This window comes from Orbicella franksi, chromosome 3, assembly GCF_964199315.1.
Source record: "Orbicella franksi chromosome 3, jaOrbFran1.1, whole genome shotgun sequence".
Taxonomy (NCBI): domain Eukaryota; kingdom Metazoa; phylum Cnidaria; class Anthozoa; order Scleractinia; family Merulinidae; genus Orbicella; species Orbicella franksi.
This window is the reverse complement of record NC_138147.1, coordinates 31758443-31778014: the sequence shown is the minus strand read 5'-3', so window position 1 is coordinate 31778014 and position 19572 is coordinate 31758443. Positions and strand designations below refer to the sequence as shown.

Sequence of the window (19572 nt, the reverse complement as noted above, 5' to 3'; positions counted from 1 at the left end):
TGGATAATAAAAAAATATAAATATAATATATATGAATATCAATTACAGCTGCAAAAAAATCCAAGAGAATTCTACACCAGGGGTTTTATTAACATTTTCAGCAGAAGGGCAACTGGTTTTCACAGGTGGGCAAAACTATTAGAACTGAACTTTTCTGTAAGGAAAACTTTCTGCTAGGTGGTCAAACCAGCCGGTCAATTTGCCCAGTGACTAGCCCTTAATGAAACCCTTGTTACACACAGATTTTTCCCAGATGACTTGTCTTTTTTTGTTGTCAAACAGAGTCAACATATGCCTTGCTAAGAAAGATTTCTTGTGGCTAGCGTAATTCAATGTTAATTCCATACAGGTGCAAACTTAGACGTATGTTTTAGCAAGTCGAGAAAAGGTAAACTGAGTTATTGAGTTGAGTCCCAGTTGTCCCAGTGGGCACTGCATTTCAACCTCTCCACCCCACCCCACCCCATTAACAGCTAACCACATTAGGTCATCATATTCATGCTTCTGTCTTTAGTTTATTAAGTGTTGTGAAGCTGTACAAATGTACATTAGCTGGAATCTGATAATTCTGTGCCCACTCACCTTGTTTGTCGTTGGATGGGACTCGGAACATGGACACACGCCGTTGCATCCGTCCTGTAGAACAAGAAAGAAGTAGCATTCAACACTTGCCTTTTTATATAACTTGTAATGAATTGTTTAAATTATTAACTTCCAAATTAACATGTGTTTTTTACTTGGCTGAAATTAACTTAAGTTTGGTCTGTGCTAATTAATTTGACAGTGCATAATTTCACATGGAGTGTAACTTCACGCAATGTGTAATACATCTGAAACAAGACTTACAGCTTGCAGACTTCCAAAGTTTGTCCAGTAACAACAGTTAGGGATTTGCTCCAATCCTTTAGCACCAACAACGTATCTTTGGTACAAGAAGCCAAGCATGAAATAAACTGAACCCATGACAATCAGTCTGAAAAGATATACAGAAGGGCACACAGGTGTCAGTTTCACTGAAGAGTATATAATTATTTACAGTGAGTCTCAACTAAAGGAACACAAAATAAACAATGGTTCTCAGTCCTTGTGACCAGTACACAGGAACCAACAGAACTGATACAAAAGACCAAAACTATACACTACAGCTAGCCAATGACGACAATCCTAACATTATGATTTTACCTTAATGTTTACCAGTACACCAGCAGACAGCCTATTGTATTCATCAATGTCCCAGCCAGACACACCCACCATGCATGTATTGCAACAATGCTGTGCATTACACAACATGTTGCACACTTTTATTCCTCCTGTAGCAATACGCTGTATTTGTTTTTCTTTAGTAGCCTGTTATTACAGGCCTCTTGAGGAGGTGCAGTGGCCTCATGGTTAGTGCGTTCGACTCTGGATTGAGTGGTCTGGGTTCAACATCCCAAAACCTAGGCGTAGTGGCCACAATGTAAAAAGCTTTTTCATTGGTGCATTTCTTAAGCGCATTGTTGTTAAAAGAGCAAATGATGATCTCTGTTAACAAGAACCTCCCGGTCAAACAATAGCAAACATGCACGATAGTCCAAACAAGTTGCTCAAATTTTCCTGCAACATCGCCAGTTTTAGAACGGCAACACTTAAAAGGGTTAGTCAGCGTTTCTGTGGTGAGCTAATTGCTGAAGGCAATTCACGGCTTGTTACTTACATTATCAGACAAATACTGCTTGGGCTGCTTGGGCTCAGATGCTTTGGCTCCACTGAACATGCAGCATCATGATTAAGTACAAACAGATAGTAACACTCAAGTGGGTGGTATGACGAGGATCTATTTCTGTATTCCTCAACAATTTTTACTGTACCCTACAAATTATGAACATAAAAGGTGCAGCAAGGAATCAGTGAAGATACAGCTGATACAAACAAGCATAAAAACATTGAGTTGTATGGAACATTATTACTGCACAAAACATCACTCTGCAGATCGTAATAAACAGGAAACCACTGAATGCCATGCACATTGGTCTTCATATACTAAATAAAAATCTCAAAATATCTTAAATTGTGTTGCTGTAAACGGTACAGTATATGACATGTTACAGAACTACATAAACCAGTACACTGCTTTATTGTTCTGTTTTGTTTTATTATTTCCTCCATTCATTATAATTATATTACAGACCAAGATATTTTTTCTGTGTATTTAATCACTGTTGTGAGGAATCAGGGAATCCAATATTGTGTGGGTCTAGAATAACAATGATGTAAAAAATGTATGCAAAAAACTTTAAAATTTGCTTTCTTAAGTTATTTAACATTAACCTGAATTGTAACAACTTTTGACTCAAAATGTAACAACTTCTTTAACAAAAAATTAGCCTGTACATGCATATATAGCAGGCTAGTTTTGTGTTAAACACATGTTGGCCAACACAGTCTCCAGTAGCCTCTGTAAATAAAATTTCCAATGAAATTAATTAACTTCCTTCTGCAAAATTTTGATGAATTTTCATTTCCAAAGGCATCGGACATCTCTGAAAATTAATTTTATTGACCAAAATATTGACAGAAATTTGTGAGCAAAGAACCTTTGACAAATTTTGATCGCATTACTTTTGAACAAACTTTACGATATATTGTGCACTACTCATTTAATAAAACACCTTTTCTTAATCACACTTTCCCTTTTTAACACATGCTTCTTCCACTTGTAGACACAATTTTGAATTTTTCAAATCAAACTTGAAAAATCTGGCCTGGAATTTTAAACTTTCAACTGTTATCTTGCACATACAGAATGCATACACTTGGTTCACAACAGGCTTTTAGTCAGATGGGCGTCCAGGCGTCCAGTGGATGGGCCATTTTGTAAAGAAAATTGTTTAGTTTTTCATATGTTGCCTTATAAATTGCTCATTTGAGCAGGCCCTACATAGCATCTTTTGGATCGGCCTTTTTTTTCAAAATCTGGCTTAAACCCTGGTTCACGACGATGTCCCTTTAACATCCTAAACAAATTGACCAGTGAACAAGAAATCAAAATGCTCATTTAACTTTTACACTGTGACCGCATGCAATTTCCCGCAAGTAATCTAGCTTACCCTTTGTTCGCCAGGATCACAAGTTATCAATACAGTAGCCATTCTTTCTACTCCAGAGCAGTGATGAATGTACTTGTCTCCATGAAAATATCTTATCATCAGCCAGTTAGCTGTAAAAAATATTATACAGTACATGTAATTGAACCAGAATTAATTCTAACCATCAATTATTTTACAAATCTAGGGGGGGGGGGGGGAGGCTTGATCCTTGATTCTCGGGGTACTTGGTCCAAAAAATTTAGGGAACAAAACCATGTAAGAGGTAGAACAGGATTTTGACTAGACTGTGGGTACATGTAGAGATATTGTAATGGAATTCCAGGATTTTCCAGGGCATAAATATGAAAATGAAAAGATTCCAATAATTTTGTAGTGTACATTTATGTATTATTAAATGTTACAGAAATAACATGTTTTTCCACCAAGTTTGAAAGTAAGTGTTTGTGGAGAGGATTATGACAGTAAATCAATTTGCTGGACTTTTTCAGAAGTACAAGTCATGTAGTTAGGAAAATTAATTTTCAAGGAGTTTCTTATTGAGGGAGGGGGTTCTTTACAAAGTTTTATATCGTGGGGCTTGGTTACTGGCGAACGTTGGGTTCATTTTCCCTAGGCAGTCCGAACCTCCACCTGCGACAAATGGTGTTAATTGCTAGACAATGGGTACCAGTACTTACTTCCTCCAGTAACATGAGCTCCATCATATTGTCCAACTGTAGTCCATTTACTCCTATCTGGCCACTTAAAACCCTGTTGCTGAACTGCTCTGGAGTCTCCACTGTTTTTCTGACAGATATTAATGATATATTTGTAATCCTGATCTTGTGTGGTATACATGCTGAAAGTGACAAGTGCAGAATATTATCATTGTTAGTCAAGGATAAGTAAAACGTAGAAATGACTATCATTAGGGGTTAGAATTATGCAAATTTGTCACTCACTCAGATGTAAACAAATCGATATGTCAATGACCAATATCGACTAGTTCACAACATGCCAATTTGCCACTCACTTTATAGATATAGGCAAATCAATAATGTAAATGACCAATATCGATTTTTCCAATGTACCGCTATCCGAAGTAATGTCGCACCATAATGCATGTACGTTGAAACACACTTTGACCATATATTCGTATTCTCGGTACTGGACTGGAACTAGCTTGCAGTGGAGGCTCATGCAGCCCTGGAGACATCATGTTGAAAAGAGAGAAATGAAAGAAATGGTACATGTATTTGCATTTGAAAAGACTCCCCTCATTAGTCTCAGTTGCAAGCCAGTTCCAGTCCAATAATGAGAATACGAATGTGGTCTATTGTGACTGAACCTTCCTTAGCAACAAATTCATGACCAATATTTGGTAGTTAAGGACGACCCCCCTTAAGCTTACAATTACTTATCGCAGGGCGTATCTGATCGATAGAAATCGATCATCGAAAATGTAATCGATTAATTGATAATACTCGATAGTACTTGATATTTGTCGATTGATTAGTCAATTTAATCGATTGAAATCGATAATCACAAATTTTTTGTCACATCGATGGAAATTGGAAATCAAAAACATGATCTGGTCTTATCGTAACACTGCATAACATTTACCTTCAAGCCTACCTTCGAATCCGCTTTGTTGATAAAGATGATGTTACTTCTTTCTCCAAAGGTAGCTACTTTTCTTATTTTTTTTTTCACCAGGATCACTGCTGTAAAGCTGTTTAAAGCAATATTTCAGCAGATTTCAGCCCAGCAGTCCTATGGTGCTGTGTACTGTGTATTTGATCTTTGCTGTACTTGCGATTATTATATGGCTGTGTCTCACAAGGACGGGGAACTACCGAATGCACGAATTTGATTGGCTGAAATCGATATTGACCGCGGTCTAGATTTTCCCATCTAGACCGGCATCTAGACCGGTATCTAGACCGGTTTCATTTTGCATTGAAAAAGTAGCAAACTAAAATACAAAAATGTTCACCATTTTCTTTTATTTTCTATTCAATCATTTATGGAAGTGCCAAAAAGCCTGATGACCAAAAAAAAAAAGAAAAGAAGATGAGCAAATTTCGGCAGGTTTAAGTTAAGCTCATCACCGTTCACAAGCAAAATGTCAGCAAACCAGTTACATTAAACGAATCAAAGTTTTTTTTCTTTGCCATATAATAAACATCCTATTAACCAAGCTAAGTCGGTTGTATGGGAGAATATCTGGAGTCACTACTGTAGAAATTGGCAAACTGTCGTCCATTCTCCGAGAATTTAGAAGGGTAATTTTCAATCGCTTATGGGCAGGCATGCATGGTGGCTTACGGAATGCAGAGGATAGCACGGAGTGCTTGTTTAGATTTGTAAGCCGCCGACCACAAAAACGACAACCTTTCTTGTTCAAACAACATCTTTATATCTGCCAATAACTACACTATAAAAGAACGTATTATGGTAAATTCTCGAAAAGGTTTAGAGGATCACAATTGTGGAACGGCTCACTAACGGAATTGAAGAGAACGAGAAGAGGAGTCGAGATATCGTAACAACAAGCATGACTCTAAGGGCCTGATTACATGGCGAATTTCAGCCCGGCTAGGGGGCTGAAATTTTGTTGCGATTACATAACGAATTTCAGCCCGGGCTGAAATATTAGCCTCGGTGCCAAATATGAAATTGTGTGCAAAAAGGCTCCAGAGAATCAAAATGGCGCCGAGAACACGAATCGTGAAAATAGGCGCATTGCTTCTCTCGTAGTTTGACCTTTTGTTGGTGCTCAGTTTTTAACTTTTTGGGATAGTAACACCCTACAATGATGATGGAACTGAAACGAAACCTGTCTCTTAGCCAGAAAGACATACTTGCGTAGAAAGAAAATATGTCCTCAAGCTTGCCGAGTTCATGGCCTCCCTGACAGCCTCGTGTTGTTTAACCTAGTCTCGATGTTCTTATATTCCAACTAAGCTTTAAAATTAGAGAGATTCTCTATTTTATCGGCTTTACTCCACTGAGATTGCTTCTACTTCGTAGCGGGCGCCATCTTATTTCCTGCTTTTCAGCCCGGGCTGAAATTCCGTTTCGATTACATGGGATTTTTTCAGACTTTTTAGCCCATTTGCCCGGGCTGAATTGCCTATCCCGGTTTTTCAAACCGGGCTAGGATTTTCAGCCCAGGCTGAATTGCGGCCCGGGCTGAATCCTTCTCCATGTAATCGCCAATTTGATTTCATGAGAATTTGTTTCAGAAGCCAGGCTGAAATTCGCCATGTAATCGGACCCTTATTGTGAAGGCGTTGTTTATGTTTTAATCCTTTTCAGTTTCAAAATTTATTAAAAATCCTATAGTCAATCTTAAATAAAGCCGTGTAAAGGGAATGTTTATCAGTTCAGTTTGGACTACTGTGTATTTGTTCGAGTGAGTTGTGACTCATTCTAGCGTAAAACTGAGAACTTTATGAAAGAGAATCTTCGTCCATTTTCTTTTCGATCATTGTCAAACAAATCGATACAATCGATAGCTAATTACAGAAATCGATCAAAATCGATAATCACAAAGACGCGAGTGATCGATTTCTATCGATTTCCGATATTAATCGATTGATTAGTATCGATTACGATCGATTACGTTCGATTTCTATCGAGTATCGAAAATATCGATTAGATACGCCCTGCTTATCGCACTTGTGTGATTTGCCAAAAAGTTTAAAACTTTTGGCGAAAATTACCGATTAGAAGAAGCATTTCATTTCAGCAATGCACAAGCAGTCTTGCATGGATTCCTACGCACTGAAAAAGATAATTAAATGAAACGTAAAGAAGATTGTGTTCACTTACTCTTCGTGGGCAAATTTCTTCAATCTTCCGTTCACATCACTTGGATCGGTCCCTTGATGTTTAGGGCAACGTGAAGAGCTCAAAGTTCTGCCCTCAGAAGATGTAGAACGCGGCCATAGACTCAAGCACACTAAGTATGTTTTAAAAACGAACAGGGAGACATTCATGACTTAACAAAAACGCTAAAAGTCGAGAATCAATTCAACTACATGTATATTGCACTCTCACAAGCGCTCCCATACAAATGCCTTCCGCACTCTGGCCGCGCGTAAATTGGAGCGAGAGTACAAATTCGACGGAGCATGGGGTGGGTGGTAGCTTGCTAAGCAGGCTAGCTCCCCGTAACTCGTTTTGATTATGGATAAGATACATGTACTTCCCAACTCAAATCCGTTTTGGGATTGGAGGAGAAAGATTCACATGTCATGGGTCAAGCCTCATCAACCAACATCTTGAGCTTTCGACTCGCACGACTGTCATTGTTTGCAGTTTGTTTTTTACAGTGTATCTTCAACACCTTGGCCGTCGATGCTAAGTCTTTGAATTGATTAGTTGCTCAACTACGGTATGTTGAACTCTAAGCTTATATTAAGCAAAACACTTAATGACTGGCCCCTCGGGAAACATCCTACACCCTCTATGCTCCTGAGGGTCTCGGAGAAACATCTGCCTCCTCCATAGCCTCCATAGGCTTTTCGTATTTTTTTCTTAACGCAAAGAGCGATTGGGAGACTGGGAGTGAGCAAAAGGGCGCGAGCGGGAGCTAGTTAAGGTGGCTGAACACAGTTTTTGATACCTGTGTTTCATTCACATTTTGCTCTAAAACCGTTGATCCCTCGGTCGCTAAAAATGGCAGCAAGCAAGAACAACACAAACTTTGGTTTTTTGATGGTTAAGCTGACGTATGTGCCGTTGCCATGGCAACATAAATAAATATAAATAGGCCTTTAAAATTGGTTTTATTTGTAGAAAATCTAGTCATTAGATTTTCTTTATAATTTGCATGCAAGCTTGTAACGATTCTCACAAGTTAACACCATTTTGCCAATAATTTAACAGAGATCTTTAATTATCCCTTGTTGAAGGTTCACTGGAATATCTAGAATTTCCTTTGTTAAATTTCAATTATTTTCCATACTCCAGTTACTTATTTCCTAAAGTATTTCTGCGCCAAATTTCGTGAAATTCTAAAGAGTTGTTCTCGAGAAATAGGCGTATTTCCGAGAGCACAATTTTTCATTCAATCGCAATTTTTTGACTTACTACGCATGCGCTGCATTTAACTGGGTTCTTTCGGTAACAAAGAAAAAGCTGAGAATTGCTGGGTTCTTTGCATTGTTACCTTTTCTAACATATCTTTGTAATAAAAGACTCAAGCCATCAATACACTGCGATCAATTATAGAGAAAAATAGCACAGATAGTGCGGGTGTTGAGTAAATAAAATGATCGCTCTATTGACGGCATGTTTGTTTTTTGCAATCCTTGTGCGCGCGCTGAATTGCATCAACAAAAGCGCGCGCGAAAACTGTGTTCGGCCACCTTTTCAATTAGTTAATCATACTATCGCGCGGGTGACTGGGGACGAGGCCGGCGGAAACATACTCACTGTTTCCCGCGGGGTGTCGATTTGGCCATTTTGGTCTTAAATAGGGTATGGTTTTTGTGCTCTAATCTTGAATTGGATATGTCTTTTTGAAGACGCTACTTTTTCATCATTATCAATAACACCATAAACAAAAGCCCTTCAAAAATCATGTTTAGGGCAACTGCGTCAGCTGCAACGGTCATAAATAGGGTATCGAAGGTTTGGTCTAGACAAGTACCTCCCTCCCCCTCGGGGCAAGGCCCGACTAAAACGACGTGTCTTTTCGCATTTGATGGCTTATTTCTCCCATCTTTTCGCTTTCTTGTTTCAACTTTTTTGACCTGGGTTTTGGGGCAAGTTTACATTTGCAATTGCTGAGTGATTACGAAAGCGCTTCCTGCTTAAAAACCACTTCAGGAACACATTTAGAACACCCATTTTCTCGCTGCTGCTAAGATGTGTGGAGCACATACTGTATGTGGCCCAGTTCGTCCATGGTTTATCGCACTGCTCCTTGCTTGTTTTAATTTAGGGGTTACGTGATGATCGCCTGGCAACCATGACGCGGACTAGGGCCGAGGGGTTACTCTCTTCACTTGCCGACACTTTCCACACTGCCATTGATCATCACTGTCGTGACAGCCTTGTTAAACGCCCCCTTGAGTACTGGAAATGGAATTTCAATAACATTCTCGGCATTTAATGGATAAACATTTTTTCGTGGCGAGCTCTTGTTCTTCTGTCACTCCATGTCGTAAAGGATCGGACATTGACGCGGAAAAGAATTTTTTTTTTCAGGGAGTTCTTCTGTTGTTCGCTCATTCTGAAGAAGTTCTTCTCTTCGACACCTAGGAATAAGAAGACATTGGCGAGCCTCAGTATTCTCCTCGGCCAATCACTGCTAGAAACTGTTCGTCTTTCTGTCTCTTCAATTCGGCTGTGATCCGTTCTATAGAAGGGAGAAGTCCATTTGCCTTCTTTGCAAACTTGGCATCTTCTTCCGCTTTAACCAGTCTATTCATACTTTCACTTGCGATTTTGTGTGTAGACCCTGGGCGGAAAACCAAGCCCGCACATTGAGCGGATGTCGGCTGTAGCGCTTTCACCGATAACCTCTGCTTTCTCTTTGAGAAAATAGGCGGTAAATTTGTCACCATTCCGGTGCAAACCAGGCCATTTGCTTGTAACATTGTTAAGTGCAATGTCAAAATCTTTGCTTGAAGTGCAGTCGACGAGCCCACCCTCTGTCACTTCACCCAGCACCTTGCCAAAAATGTCCGACACAATTTCGATTCTGTGGCCTCTCTTCCTGTAATTCCAAATTCGTGTAGTTTTCTTTTCAAATGGTCCGTCAGGTGAATATCGCAACGAAAATGCTTTGCGTCTTCGAAAACCTGTAACCATGTTCTCCTCCCCATCTGTCCCGTACGCCAGAACACCACTCGTTTCGGTGTTGTATTTTGTCATCAAGAGAGGCAAAGTCTTGTATGACCTAAGCAGCTTCTGTTTGTGCAGAATGCCTGGTCCTATACAGGGAAAGGGAGGGGGGGGGGGGTAATTTCTTTGTTTAACTGACAACTGCATGGTGTCACATGGAAAATATGTCCTATAACATGGGTAAAAAGTCTGCATACGAGCCAAGTGGCTCATCAGGTCGGAGCTTATTCCGGTTTCTGTAGCATGAAGCGACTAGAAATATTTCTACTCCCCCTGGATGGGATGCCAGTCCATCGCAGGGTTACCCCCAGCATTAAATTCGCCGGTACCCATTTGTATACCTGGGTGGAGAGAGGCACTGTGAGAGTAAAGTGTCTTGCCCAAGAACACGACATAATGTCCCCGGCCAGGGCTCGAACCGGACCGCTCGATCCGAAGTCGAGCGCACTAACCATGAGGCCACCGCGCCTCCACCCTGTAACATGGTGTCACATGAAAAACGCCCTTACCTGAACACGATCCAAACATTTCAGTAGCAAGCTTGTCCCAAGCTATGTCGAGAGGTGAAAACTGTACAGGTACCTCAAAATGAACACAGGTCATTAACATATACTAACATTTCTTTCTCTTTTATTAACTAATTTCTAAAACAATACAATACACAGAGAAACTTATTGTACCAAGCAACTGCAATTAGGACAAATTTAACAAACCCAGGAATAAAGTACTACAATTAACAGGGACAGCAAAAATCCAAAACACGAATAGAATATGCGATTTACGTTTGGAAAATCACTGACAGAGAATTTCATATCTAAGTTTTTCACCTTAACATTTTAAAGGGAGTATAACAATCACAGCATACAGTGCCACGCTGGTTTTATGAACTCATTATCACTAGCATGTTTTTAAAAATTTGTTTTGTCACACAACGGGCAAAGTTTTGTTTATACTTAATACTTCAGAAAAGCCCTTTCTAAAAGGCCGTTTAGTGTACATAAAGGAAGGTTAAGTCTGCATGCGAGCTAAGTGGCCAATCAGGCCGGCGCTTATCTCTGGTTTTTGTGTACTATAAAGTCGACATTAATTTATTCATTTCCTAGTTTAATTACTAGGGTTACTGTGAACTCTCTTAGACCAAGAATCTCCAAAAAAAAAAAAAAATTGGCCATTGTTTTTGTTTTCAAGTTTGCCATTCGTAAACCATTTAATATTCCTCAGTCGAGATCATCCTTACTTCAATTGAGTTTAAAACTCTGCATATGAGAAAAATGACTTAAGATATCGCAACAAAGCTCCTGTAAAATTGTCCCAAGCCAGGAACAAAAGTATCTTGGTATAGATGCTGCCTCGTCCCCAAGTGTCCCTTCTTGATCAAAACGCGGTGCGCGTAGAGTTCTGGGCCTGTTGCCATCAGGCACTGAGCAAGTCACCGGTAAGGGGCCTGGAGACGAGGCAGGTAGAGTTGTCTGGTGGAAAAATAATTTCGTGAGTGATGCTTATCAAGAGATTTATTCTCATGCAGACAAAACAACTAGGTAAAAAATATCTTTTAGTTAATTAAGACAGACCCAAGCTGCGAGGCAAATAAATGTATTTGGAAAGCCGTTGGATGGGGTCCTGTTACAAAATGGAACAATTATTTTGCTAGTTAAACTTCTATAGGTGCTCTAAAATCCACAACAAATTTACTACAAAGCGAACTTTTTCTTTAGAAAGACTTTAGTGTGGAATAAGAATGAAACTAACAAGTCTTTCAGACACAGAGTTATTCAAAAACCTCTCATTTGATGACTCAAATCCCATCTGTTTGGTTCCTGTGCATCTGGGAGTAACATAACTTACAGAATTCGGCTCGTTTCTCACGTGATGTGTCTTCAATCTCGAGTAACATGAATTGTAAATCGTTCGCGAGGTTCACAGTATGTAACAGCCACATACATGTAGCTCAGATTATTTTGCACATGAACTCATCTAATTTTTCAAGGAAACAACTGAAGTGGCAATTTTAGGAGCGAAAAATATGTAAACTATGCTTTGCATTCATAGTCCACAACTTAAGAAGGAGAGCAGAGTAAGTCACGTGACTCCCAGATGCATAAAGTCTACTGGAATGAGCTGTCATACAAAAGGGAGTAATGCCCTACATGGGTGGGGTGGGGATGTTGGGGATTTGAATTTTTCCGAAAGTTTGGTACAAAACCATAACTAAATGTATAAACAAACTATCTTGAGCTTAAAATCTCTACATTGGCAGCAAAGTGTCATCACGGTCATCATCTGCTAGAGCATCATCCATTGTCTATGGAGAATAAAAATATATATATCAATATTACAGTAGCAAAAAAATGAAAGAGACTTCTACAAGACACTCGCAGATGACTTATCTTTTTTGTTATAAATCAGAGAGACAACATAAGCCTTGGTCTGAAAGATTTTCACAGGATTTAACATTTAGTTCAAAGTGCATTTCTTGTGGATAGCATAATTCAATGTTAATTCCATACAGGTGAAACTTAGACGTATGTTTTAGCAAGCCAAGAAAAGGAAATATAAGTTTCTGAGTCTCACTTCTGTACCTAGGGGAGGGTCCCAAGGGGAAACTTCCTTTCAACCCCCCTCCCCGCCACACACACACCCCCTTTTCTACCCCTACCCCCCACCCAAGTGCTTCGTTCAGTTTTTCAGTTTTACGCAAGAAAAATCCTTTCTGTTGTCCTGATGGCTTGTTAGCATCCACCCTAAAATACCCCTGCATGAAGACAGGCCCTGTGAGAGTTAAGGTATGTTGCCCAAGAGCAAAAAAACAATCAGATCCAGAGTCTATAACCTGCTAACCATTAGGTCATTGTCCTTCTGTCTTTAGTGCAAGTGAACTTGTGAAGCTGTACATTGGCTAAGAAGCTGATAATTCTGTGCCCACTCACCTTGTATCTTGTTGGATGGGACTCAGAACACCGACACATGAAGTTGCATCCATCCTGAAGAACAAGAATAATAATGCTTCTTAACTTGTTTGAATTTTTGATTTCGGACTTTACATGTGTTAGCTGAAATTAACCTTGTTTGTTGCTTTAATCAGGCGGTGCGTAATTTTATGCAGAGCATACATGCTGTGCAATTTTATACATGTATATGATGTCTCTTACAGTAATCAGCATGATAAATAACATTTTGTATAATAAACCGTACATGAACTTAAAGCAATGTATGAAAGAAGACTTACAGCTTGCAGACTCCCAAAGTTCGACCAAAAAGTATAGTTAGGGATTTGCTCCAATCCTTTAGCACCAACTACATATCTTTGGTACAAAAAGCCAAGTGATAAATAAACTGAACCTGTGACAATCAGTCTGCAAAGAAAGAGGGCCATGCACAGGGGTCAGTTTCATTGAAGCAATGTAGCTGTCTCAGCTAAATGACGACAATAAAACAATGGAACTGATAGAACTGATACAAAAGGCCAAAGCATACACTACAGCTGACCAATGGCTTCTAAACAATACAGTGGTTATGCCACCGGTACATGAGGATACAGCCTATTGTGTTCTTTAAGGAGGCTGAACACAGTTTTCAAGTGCCTATGCCTAATTCACCATTATAGTACTTTTAAACTATTTATGCTTTGGCACCCATTTTTTGCAAGAGTCAAGGTTAACCACAGAAGGGTTTATCCTTGCATTTTGGCTAAGGTGTGTGCTGTTGCCATGGCAATAGGGCTGCTCAAAATCAAGGCTTAAAAAATGTTTTTTGTTTATTTAAAAAAAATCCAGTCGTTAGATTTTTTTCCTCATTTGCCCACTAGGAATTGACATTAAATCCTTTCTGTCAACACTGTTCTAATAAAATTTTGACATAGACGATTTTCGTAATTTGCCATAAATCATTTTCACTGCATGTTCTGTACTATTAAAAAGTCCCTATGTCAAAATTCAGATTTTTTTTGATAGATCATTCACATGGTTTCTAAACTATTTTTTTGCCAAATTTCTTAAAATTCTAATGGCTAGGTTGTTAGAAATCGGTAAGTTTCTGCAAAAGCAATCCATCTCAATTTTTTTGTGCAACTGTGCATGCACTGCATGTAACTGGGTTCTTTCAGTAACAAAGAAAAAGCTGAGAATTGCTGGGTTCTTTGCATCGTTAGCTTTTCTAACATATCTTTGCAATAAAAGACTAAAGCCATCAATACACTGCGTTCAATAATAGAGAAAAATAGCACAGATAGTGTGGGTGTTGAGTAAATAAACTGATCGCTCTATTGATGGCATGTTTGTTTTTGCAATCCTTGTGTGCACACTGAATTGCATCAGCAAAAGTGCACGCAAAAACTTTGTTCAGCCACCTTACACCCAACATACAGTGTACAGTTGTACACGTACATTGTACATTGTACATGGCAACATTGTGCATAAGATGTTGCACAGTTTTACCAAATTTTGCAATAACATTATGTTGTATAAATGTCTCTCTTTGTAGCCCCATTCGAACACTATTCAACAATACAAACTTGTGAACATATGAAAGATGATATACTTGAACTGCAGAAAGATGTGAAGACGTGATTGATAATCGCAATTATATTCACAGCAGTTGTGCAATTTAAGTCTGACGAAATTCAGGCTTTAATTTCACAACTGCTTAAGTTGTGTATACTTATAACTGCAATGATCAATCATGTCTTCTTACTATCCAACAATGTTGCAATATGTTGTGCTGGAATGTTGTATTTGTAAGTTTGTACCAGGCATTTTCTCACCATTCCAAACAAATCAAGCTCAATATTTTTTGTTCCCCATCATTTGGCACAGACAAAATTGCATGACCTTGACCTAATCAAAATATTATCCCATGGAGCCCTCCCTCCGAGTCAGTCAATAAGCTCACTGTGCTTTGCCTGGCTAACTGAACAGGTGAAAGGGGGCTTTCTTGCCTGCTTGCAAGTGTTTGGGATTGCCTGCTTTGTTCCACCTCACACTTGAAACTGCTTTCTTTATGTCATATTACATGTAACTTACCAAAACTGTTTGGTCAAGAAAGGTGGATATCAACCTTGTTCTTTTTTCACATGCTTATGGACCATGAATATGCAAAAAATAACTTGGTCAATATCTAGACATCTTGACCTCACGGTCAGTCAATAAGTCACATACAAAATTAACATTCAGTAATATTTAAAAAGAACATAGGTCTGTGACCTTTGCTGACGAGCTTGTTACTCACATTATCAGAAAAATAGAGCCTGCACTCAGATGCTTTGGCTTCACCGTACATGCAGCATCATGATTAAGTTCAAACAGATAGTAACACTCAAGTGGGTTGGTTGATGAGGATCTATTTCTGTATTCCTCAATAATTTTCATTGTGCCCTGCAAAATATGAACATACCAGTAAGAAGTAATGCAACGATTACTGAGCGACGATAGTGCTTCGGTTAGCCTAAATAGCACTCAGTTTAGCCTAAATATGACTGTCTTGACAGTGGTTAGCTCTCAGCAACTGTAGGGTTAATCTTTACAGACACCCTTATTCCACCTTGATTCTTTCCTGTAGTGCCATTTCTTCATTTCGTCATTAAATGTGTTTTAAGGTCATTCTGCTGAATTAGAACCTGCACTGAGATTTTTGTGAAACTTTGCCTATTGATTGTTTATATTATAGGAACTCCACTTTTCAAATAAAAATGAGGGGTTCCGATGTTCGTTTAGGAGGAGCAGCATCTTGTTTATACCCAATAAATCCTCATAATAGCATCATGATTGTAGTTACGATTGCTTGCTAAATTCACGTTTCCGACGATTGCTTTTTGTTCCACACTGAGAATTGGTCCATATTTATTGTACACAGAGAAATTTATTACTCAATTCAAAACAACAGAAAAAATGATAGGTCACCATACTCGTTTGCAAGAAAATGACAATTTACCTCCATGGCGAGGTCCAGCTTTAAAGAAAAAGCCGCCATTTTCTAATGCGCGCGCGTGCACTAATCACGCATGAAATTATGCACAGTAGGGATGTGCAATGCAATACTGGGGAATGACCTTAAACACACTCTTGAATTACTGTTTAAAAATCTCAAATTTTAAATTGACTTTAGTTACTGTCTGGGAATCTATTATTGGGTGGTTCTGGAAAATAAGAAATAATGATGAATACATAATCAATAGCTAGGTACTTTCTGCAGCTGAGCAAAAACACATACAGGGCTGTGCTCTAAGCAAAATTATAAGGAACCCCAAGTTAAGGTTCCTAACCATGAAATCCTGGGTGCCCAGCACTAATAAGCTTATATGAAAAAAAGTAAGTTTTTCCAGTCGCCCAAAGGCAAAAGTTAGTCTCCTGTGGCACCTGGGCACTTCTACATGATGTAGAAAAGAGCCCTGACAAAGTCACAGACACCTTACCAGATGTGAACATTCTTAACAAAAGATCAGTGAGATACATGTACTTTCAACTTCGCTGGTTTCCAGTTCTTTTTCCTCATAACTAGCTACAGGTTTCTCTCTTTCTTTTCATACATGTATAGCATGGACTATTCATTAAAAAACTTTTCTTAATCAGTTTCCCGTTGTTCGCACCTATGGCTTCCACTTGTACACATCATTTTGAATTTGTCCAATCAAACTTGAAAAACTTGACCCGGAATTTTAATGTTTCAACTGTTATCTTGCAAATGTAAGTGAAATTCATTGCAATGTCCCTTTAACATCCTGAACAATGGTGAACATGAAATCAAGTTGCTTATAAAAATTGACTTTTTGATTACGATGTAATTTCCTGCAAGTATATGTAGCTTACCTTTTGTTCACCAGGATCACAAGTTATTAATATAACAGCAAGTCTGTCTACTCCAGAGCAGTGATGCATGTACTTGTCTCCATGAAAATATTTTATCATCAGCCAGTCAGCTGTAAAAAATATTTATTTGTCAAATGAATTGAAACCATAATTAAATGTGGCTTAATGTAATTTAGGCTAAGTTAAACATGAAACAAGAGTGCTAGCCAGCAGTCTCCCTCAGAGTGGGTTCAGGGTGGGAGGGAGAATTGTGCAGGGGCACCTGGATTTTACAGCTCGGCTTCGGATATCAAGTCATTCCGTGTACTTTTCACTGATGGAAAGATCTCGTTTTAATAAGCTTTTCTCCCAGCCCACCCATCCCCCTTTGTCTTCTTGGTAAGTATGTGGTAAGTATCCTGTATTTCCACTGTTTCTTTCAGTGTGACGGTTCCTGATGGTTGCTGCTCACAGGGTTGTCATGGATACCCTACGCGCTCGGTTCAGTTTGCTCTCGGGCTCCACCATCCTTTCAGGCACCATGCCCCAAGCTCATCAATTGTTGATGAGTCTAATTGTGTATCGAGAAAGTATTAATTGCTAGACAATGGGTGCTTACTTCCTCCAGTAACATGAGCTCCTTCATATTGTCCGACTGTAGTCCATTTACTGCTATCTGGCCACTTAAAACCATGTTGCTGAACTGCTCTGGAGTCTCCACTGTTTTTCGGACAGATATTAATGATATATTTGTAATCCTGATCATGTGTGGTATATGCACTGAAAGTGACAAGTGCAGAATATTATCATTTTTAGTCATGGATAAGTAAAACGTAGAAATGACTATCAATAGGGGTCAAAATAATTATGCAAATTGTCACTCACTCAGATGTAAACAAATCAATATATCAATGACCAATATCGACTAGTTCTCAACATGCCAATTTGTCACTCACTCAGATATAGACAAATCAATAATGTAAATGACCAATACCGATTTTTCCAATGTACCACTATCTGAGGTAATGTCACAATGTGATACATGTGTGTTGAAATACACTTTGAATGTCCTTTGATTGACACTTGTTGCAGTCAGCACATAATGTAACCGAGTGATTGCTAGTAGCTGTTTGATAGACTAATAGGTTTAACTTTGTGTGAAGAGGTTGAATGCAAAGCTAGAAGAGTCTTTGAATCAAACATACTTGTAAACAAAGCTATTGGAAACGTCTGAAGTAGAACAACTTATCAGTCCATCAGAAACAAAACACTCTTATAGCCAAAAGTACAAAACGCAGAACTTTACACTGTAAAAAAACTACATATACACAAAATTATCTATGGTAGTGTAATGCAAAGTCCTCGAAGGGCGAAGTGTTCTGGGAAATTTGTTAAGACCGCAAATGTGTCAACAAAATATATCAATTTTTGGAGGTGGATAAACATTTAAATTGTAATAAACAAAACCACAAAATAATATTGTGCTTCAAGAGCAGAGTTATTTGACTTTTTTGCATGACCTTGTTAATTATCTTCAAAACCAGTTAAAGCAGCTGATTGAACCAGACCTCTCCAAAATCAATGCAGCTCTTGGAAAAAGAATTTGAAAGGCCTCAAAGATAAGGTACATGTATGTGGCTTGTAACGAATAACATTGATTCCCATTCCACTGAGTGAGAACTTCTACTAATGTTTATAAACATTAGAGTGCTGAGACTGTGCGATACGGCCTGGAAATCACCTTTAAATGCTATAATCAGTAGCACAATATCAATCCTTCAAATTCTGAATTGAGTATTTTAGGGTAGTCTGTTTTGGTAGTTCATGGACTGGAGGCGAACTTACTTGTAGAAACTTGTGAGCGAACGTTCATGTAGAAACATTACTATTAGGTAGGGAAAAGGAATCTTTGCCTTTTGCAAATGTCGCGTGACAAACAGCGAAAGGAAAAGAACTCACATGAGTGCATAGACAGCGACTTAAACTCAATTTCAGTTTTGAAGCAGCCGGTAACAATTACCTATTCCTTGCAGAAAAAGATGTAACGCCTGGTCAAATTTAGCACAGAACCCCAAAAACTTGGCGGAGAATTAAGTACCAACATGTGTAATTAGTTTCAATACACGTCACAATAAATCTAGTCTCGTTAACATACGATGCTCTTATCAGACCAAAAATATACTTAAGATCAAGCTTGTACCGTGTTGCACCTGTGTAATATGCCAAAAGTCTAAACTTCTCGCCAAAATTTCCGATTAGAAGAAGCATTTCATTTCAGTAGTGCACAAGCAGCCTTGCATGGACTCTTACACACTGCAAAAGATAAATAAAACGTAAAGAAGCTTGTGTTCACTTACTCCTTGTTGGCAAATTTGCTCACTCTATCGTTCACATCACTTGGATCGCTCCCTTGATGTTTAGGGCATTTTGTAGGGCTCGAAGTTGTTCCCTCAGAAAATGCAGAACGCGTCCAAAGACTCAAGCACACTAACAACGTTTTACAAATACCCAGGAAGATATTCATGGCTTAACAGAAACGCTGCAAGTCGAGAGGCAATTTAACTATTCAGTTCTCCGGTCGTTCCTGGTTCCTATTCACCAGGTCAGGCGATGCCAGGTTACTAAGCTAGTGACAAATTTGCCTTTAGCGGTTATGGGTAAGTCATGCGTTTGTCACGGGACACAGCACGGGCGAACACGTCATCTATCCTAGATGTTTCGAATATTCAAGGGTCAGGGACGTACATTATCTTCAACCGAAATTACGGTGAATAAACTTGCATATGTACATGTAAACTAGTGATCTTGAAAAGCAACCCACTTTTTCCAGCTGCCAAAGGATACTGAGACTACATGTCAGAGGT

The 19572-nt window shown here is 38.9% G+C and overlaps 2 protein-coding genes across 4 annotated transcripts in view; both read right to left on the bottom strand.

Moving 5' to 3' along the window:
- The window catches only part of LOC145482054 (cation-dependent mannose-6-phosphate receptor-like), a 30693-nt gene extending 22821 nt beyond the window's left edge, over nucleotides 1–7872 (bottom strand). For 2 of the 3 annotated variants that reach the window (XR_014048717.1, XM_081460634.1), the window contains exons 1-6: nucleotides 6906–7871; nucleotides 3767–3927; nucleotides 3090–3199; nucleotides 1697–1851; nucleotides 847–973; nucleotides 583–636 (exon numbers count right to left, since the gene is read on the bottom strand). Coding sequence is in view for 2 of the 3 variants with exons in the window: in XM_081460634.1 (XP_081316760.1) it covers nucleotides 583–636; nucleotides 847–973; nucleotides 1697–1851; nucleotides 3090–3199; nucleotides 3767–3927; nucleotides 6906–7072 (774 nt within the window). In the remaining variant the exon portion in view is untranslated. Of the gene's footprint in view, nucleotides 1–4; nucleotides 637–846; nucleotides 974–1696; nucleotides 1852–3089; nucleotides 3200–3766; nucleotides 3928–6905 lie in introns of those variants that run through there. The other variant, XM_081460633.1, reaches the window with a different exon arrangement.
- A 2665-nt stretch (nucleotides 7873–10537) lies between these two features.
- On the bottom strand, nucleotides 10538–19289 carry LOC145482055 (cation-dependent mannose-6-phosphate receptor-like). The gene is made up of 7 exons (XM_081460635.1): nucleotides 19066–19289; nucleotides 17328–17488; nucleotides 16730–16839; nucleotides 15153–15298; nucleotides 13156–13282; nucleotides 12857–12910; nucleotides 10538–12231 (listed from the first exon to the last, which is right to left on the bottom strand). The coding sequence occupies exons 1-7, from the start codon at nucleotides 19230–19232 to the stop codon at nucleotides 12175–12177; spliced, it is 822 nt and encodes a 273-aa protein (XP_081316761.1). The 5' UTR covers nucleotides 19233–19289; the 3' UTR covers nucleotides 10538–12174.
- Nucleotides 19290–19572: the final 283 nt, after the last annotated feature.

What these genes read in the sequence shown, in the direction of transcription:
- LOC145482055 (XM_081460635.1), bottom strand. Translation starts at nt 19,232, where the DNA reads ATGAATATCTTCCTGGGTATTTGTAAAACGTTGTTAGTGTGCTTGAGT. An exon ending in GTGATCCTGGTGAACAAAAG is followed by an intron (nt 15,299 to 16,729) that starts GTAAGCTACATA and finishes CATATTTTGCAG; the next exon opens with GGCACAATGAAAATTATTGA. An exon ending in GGCTCTATTTTTCTGATAAT is followed by an intron (nt 13,283 to 15,152) that starts GTGAGTAACAAG and finishes CTTTCTTTGCAG; the next exon opens with ACTGATTGTCACAGGTTCAG.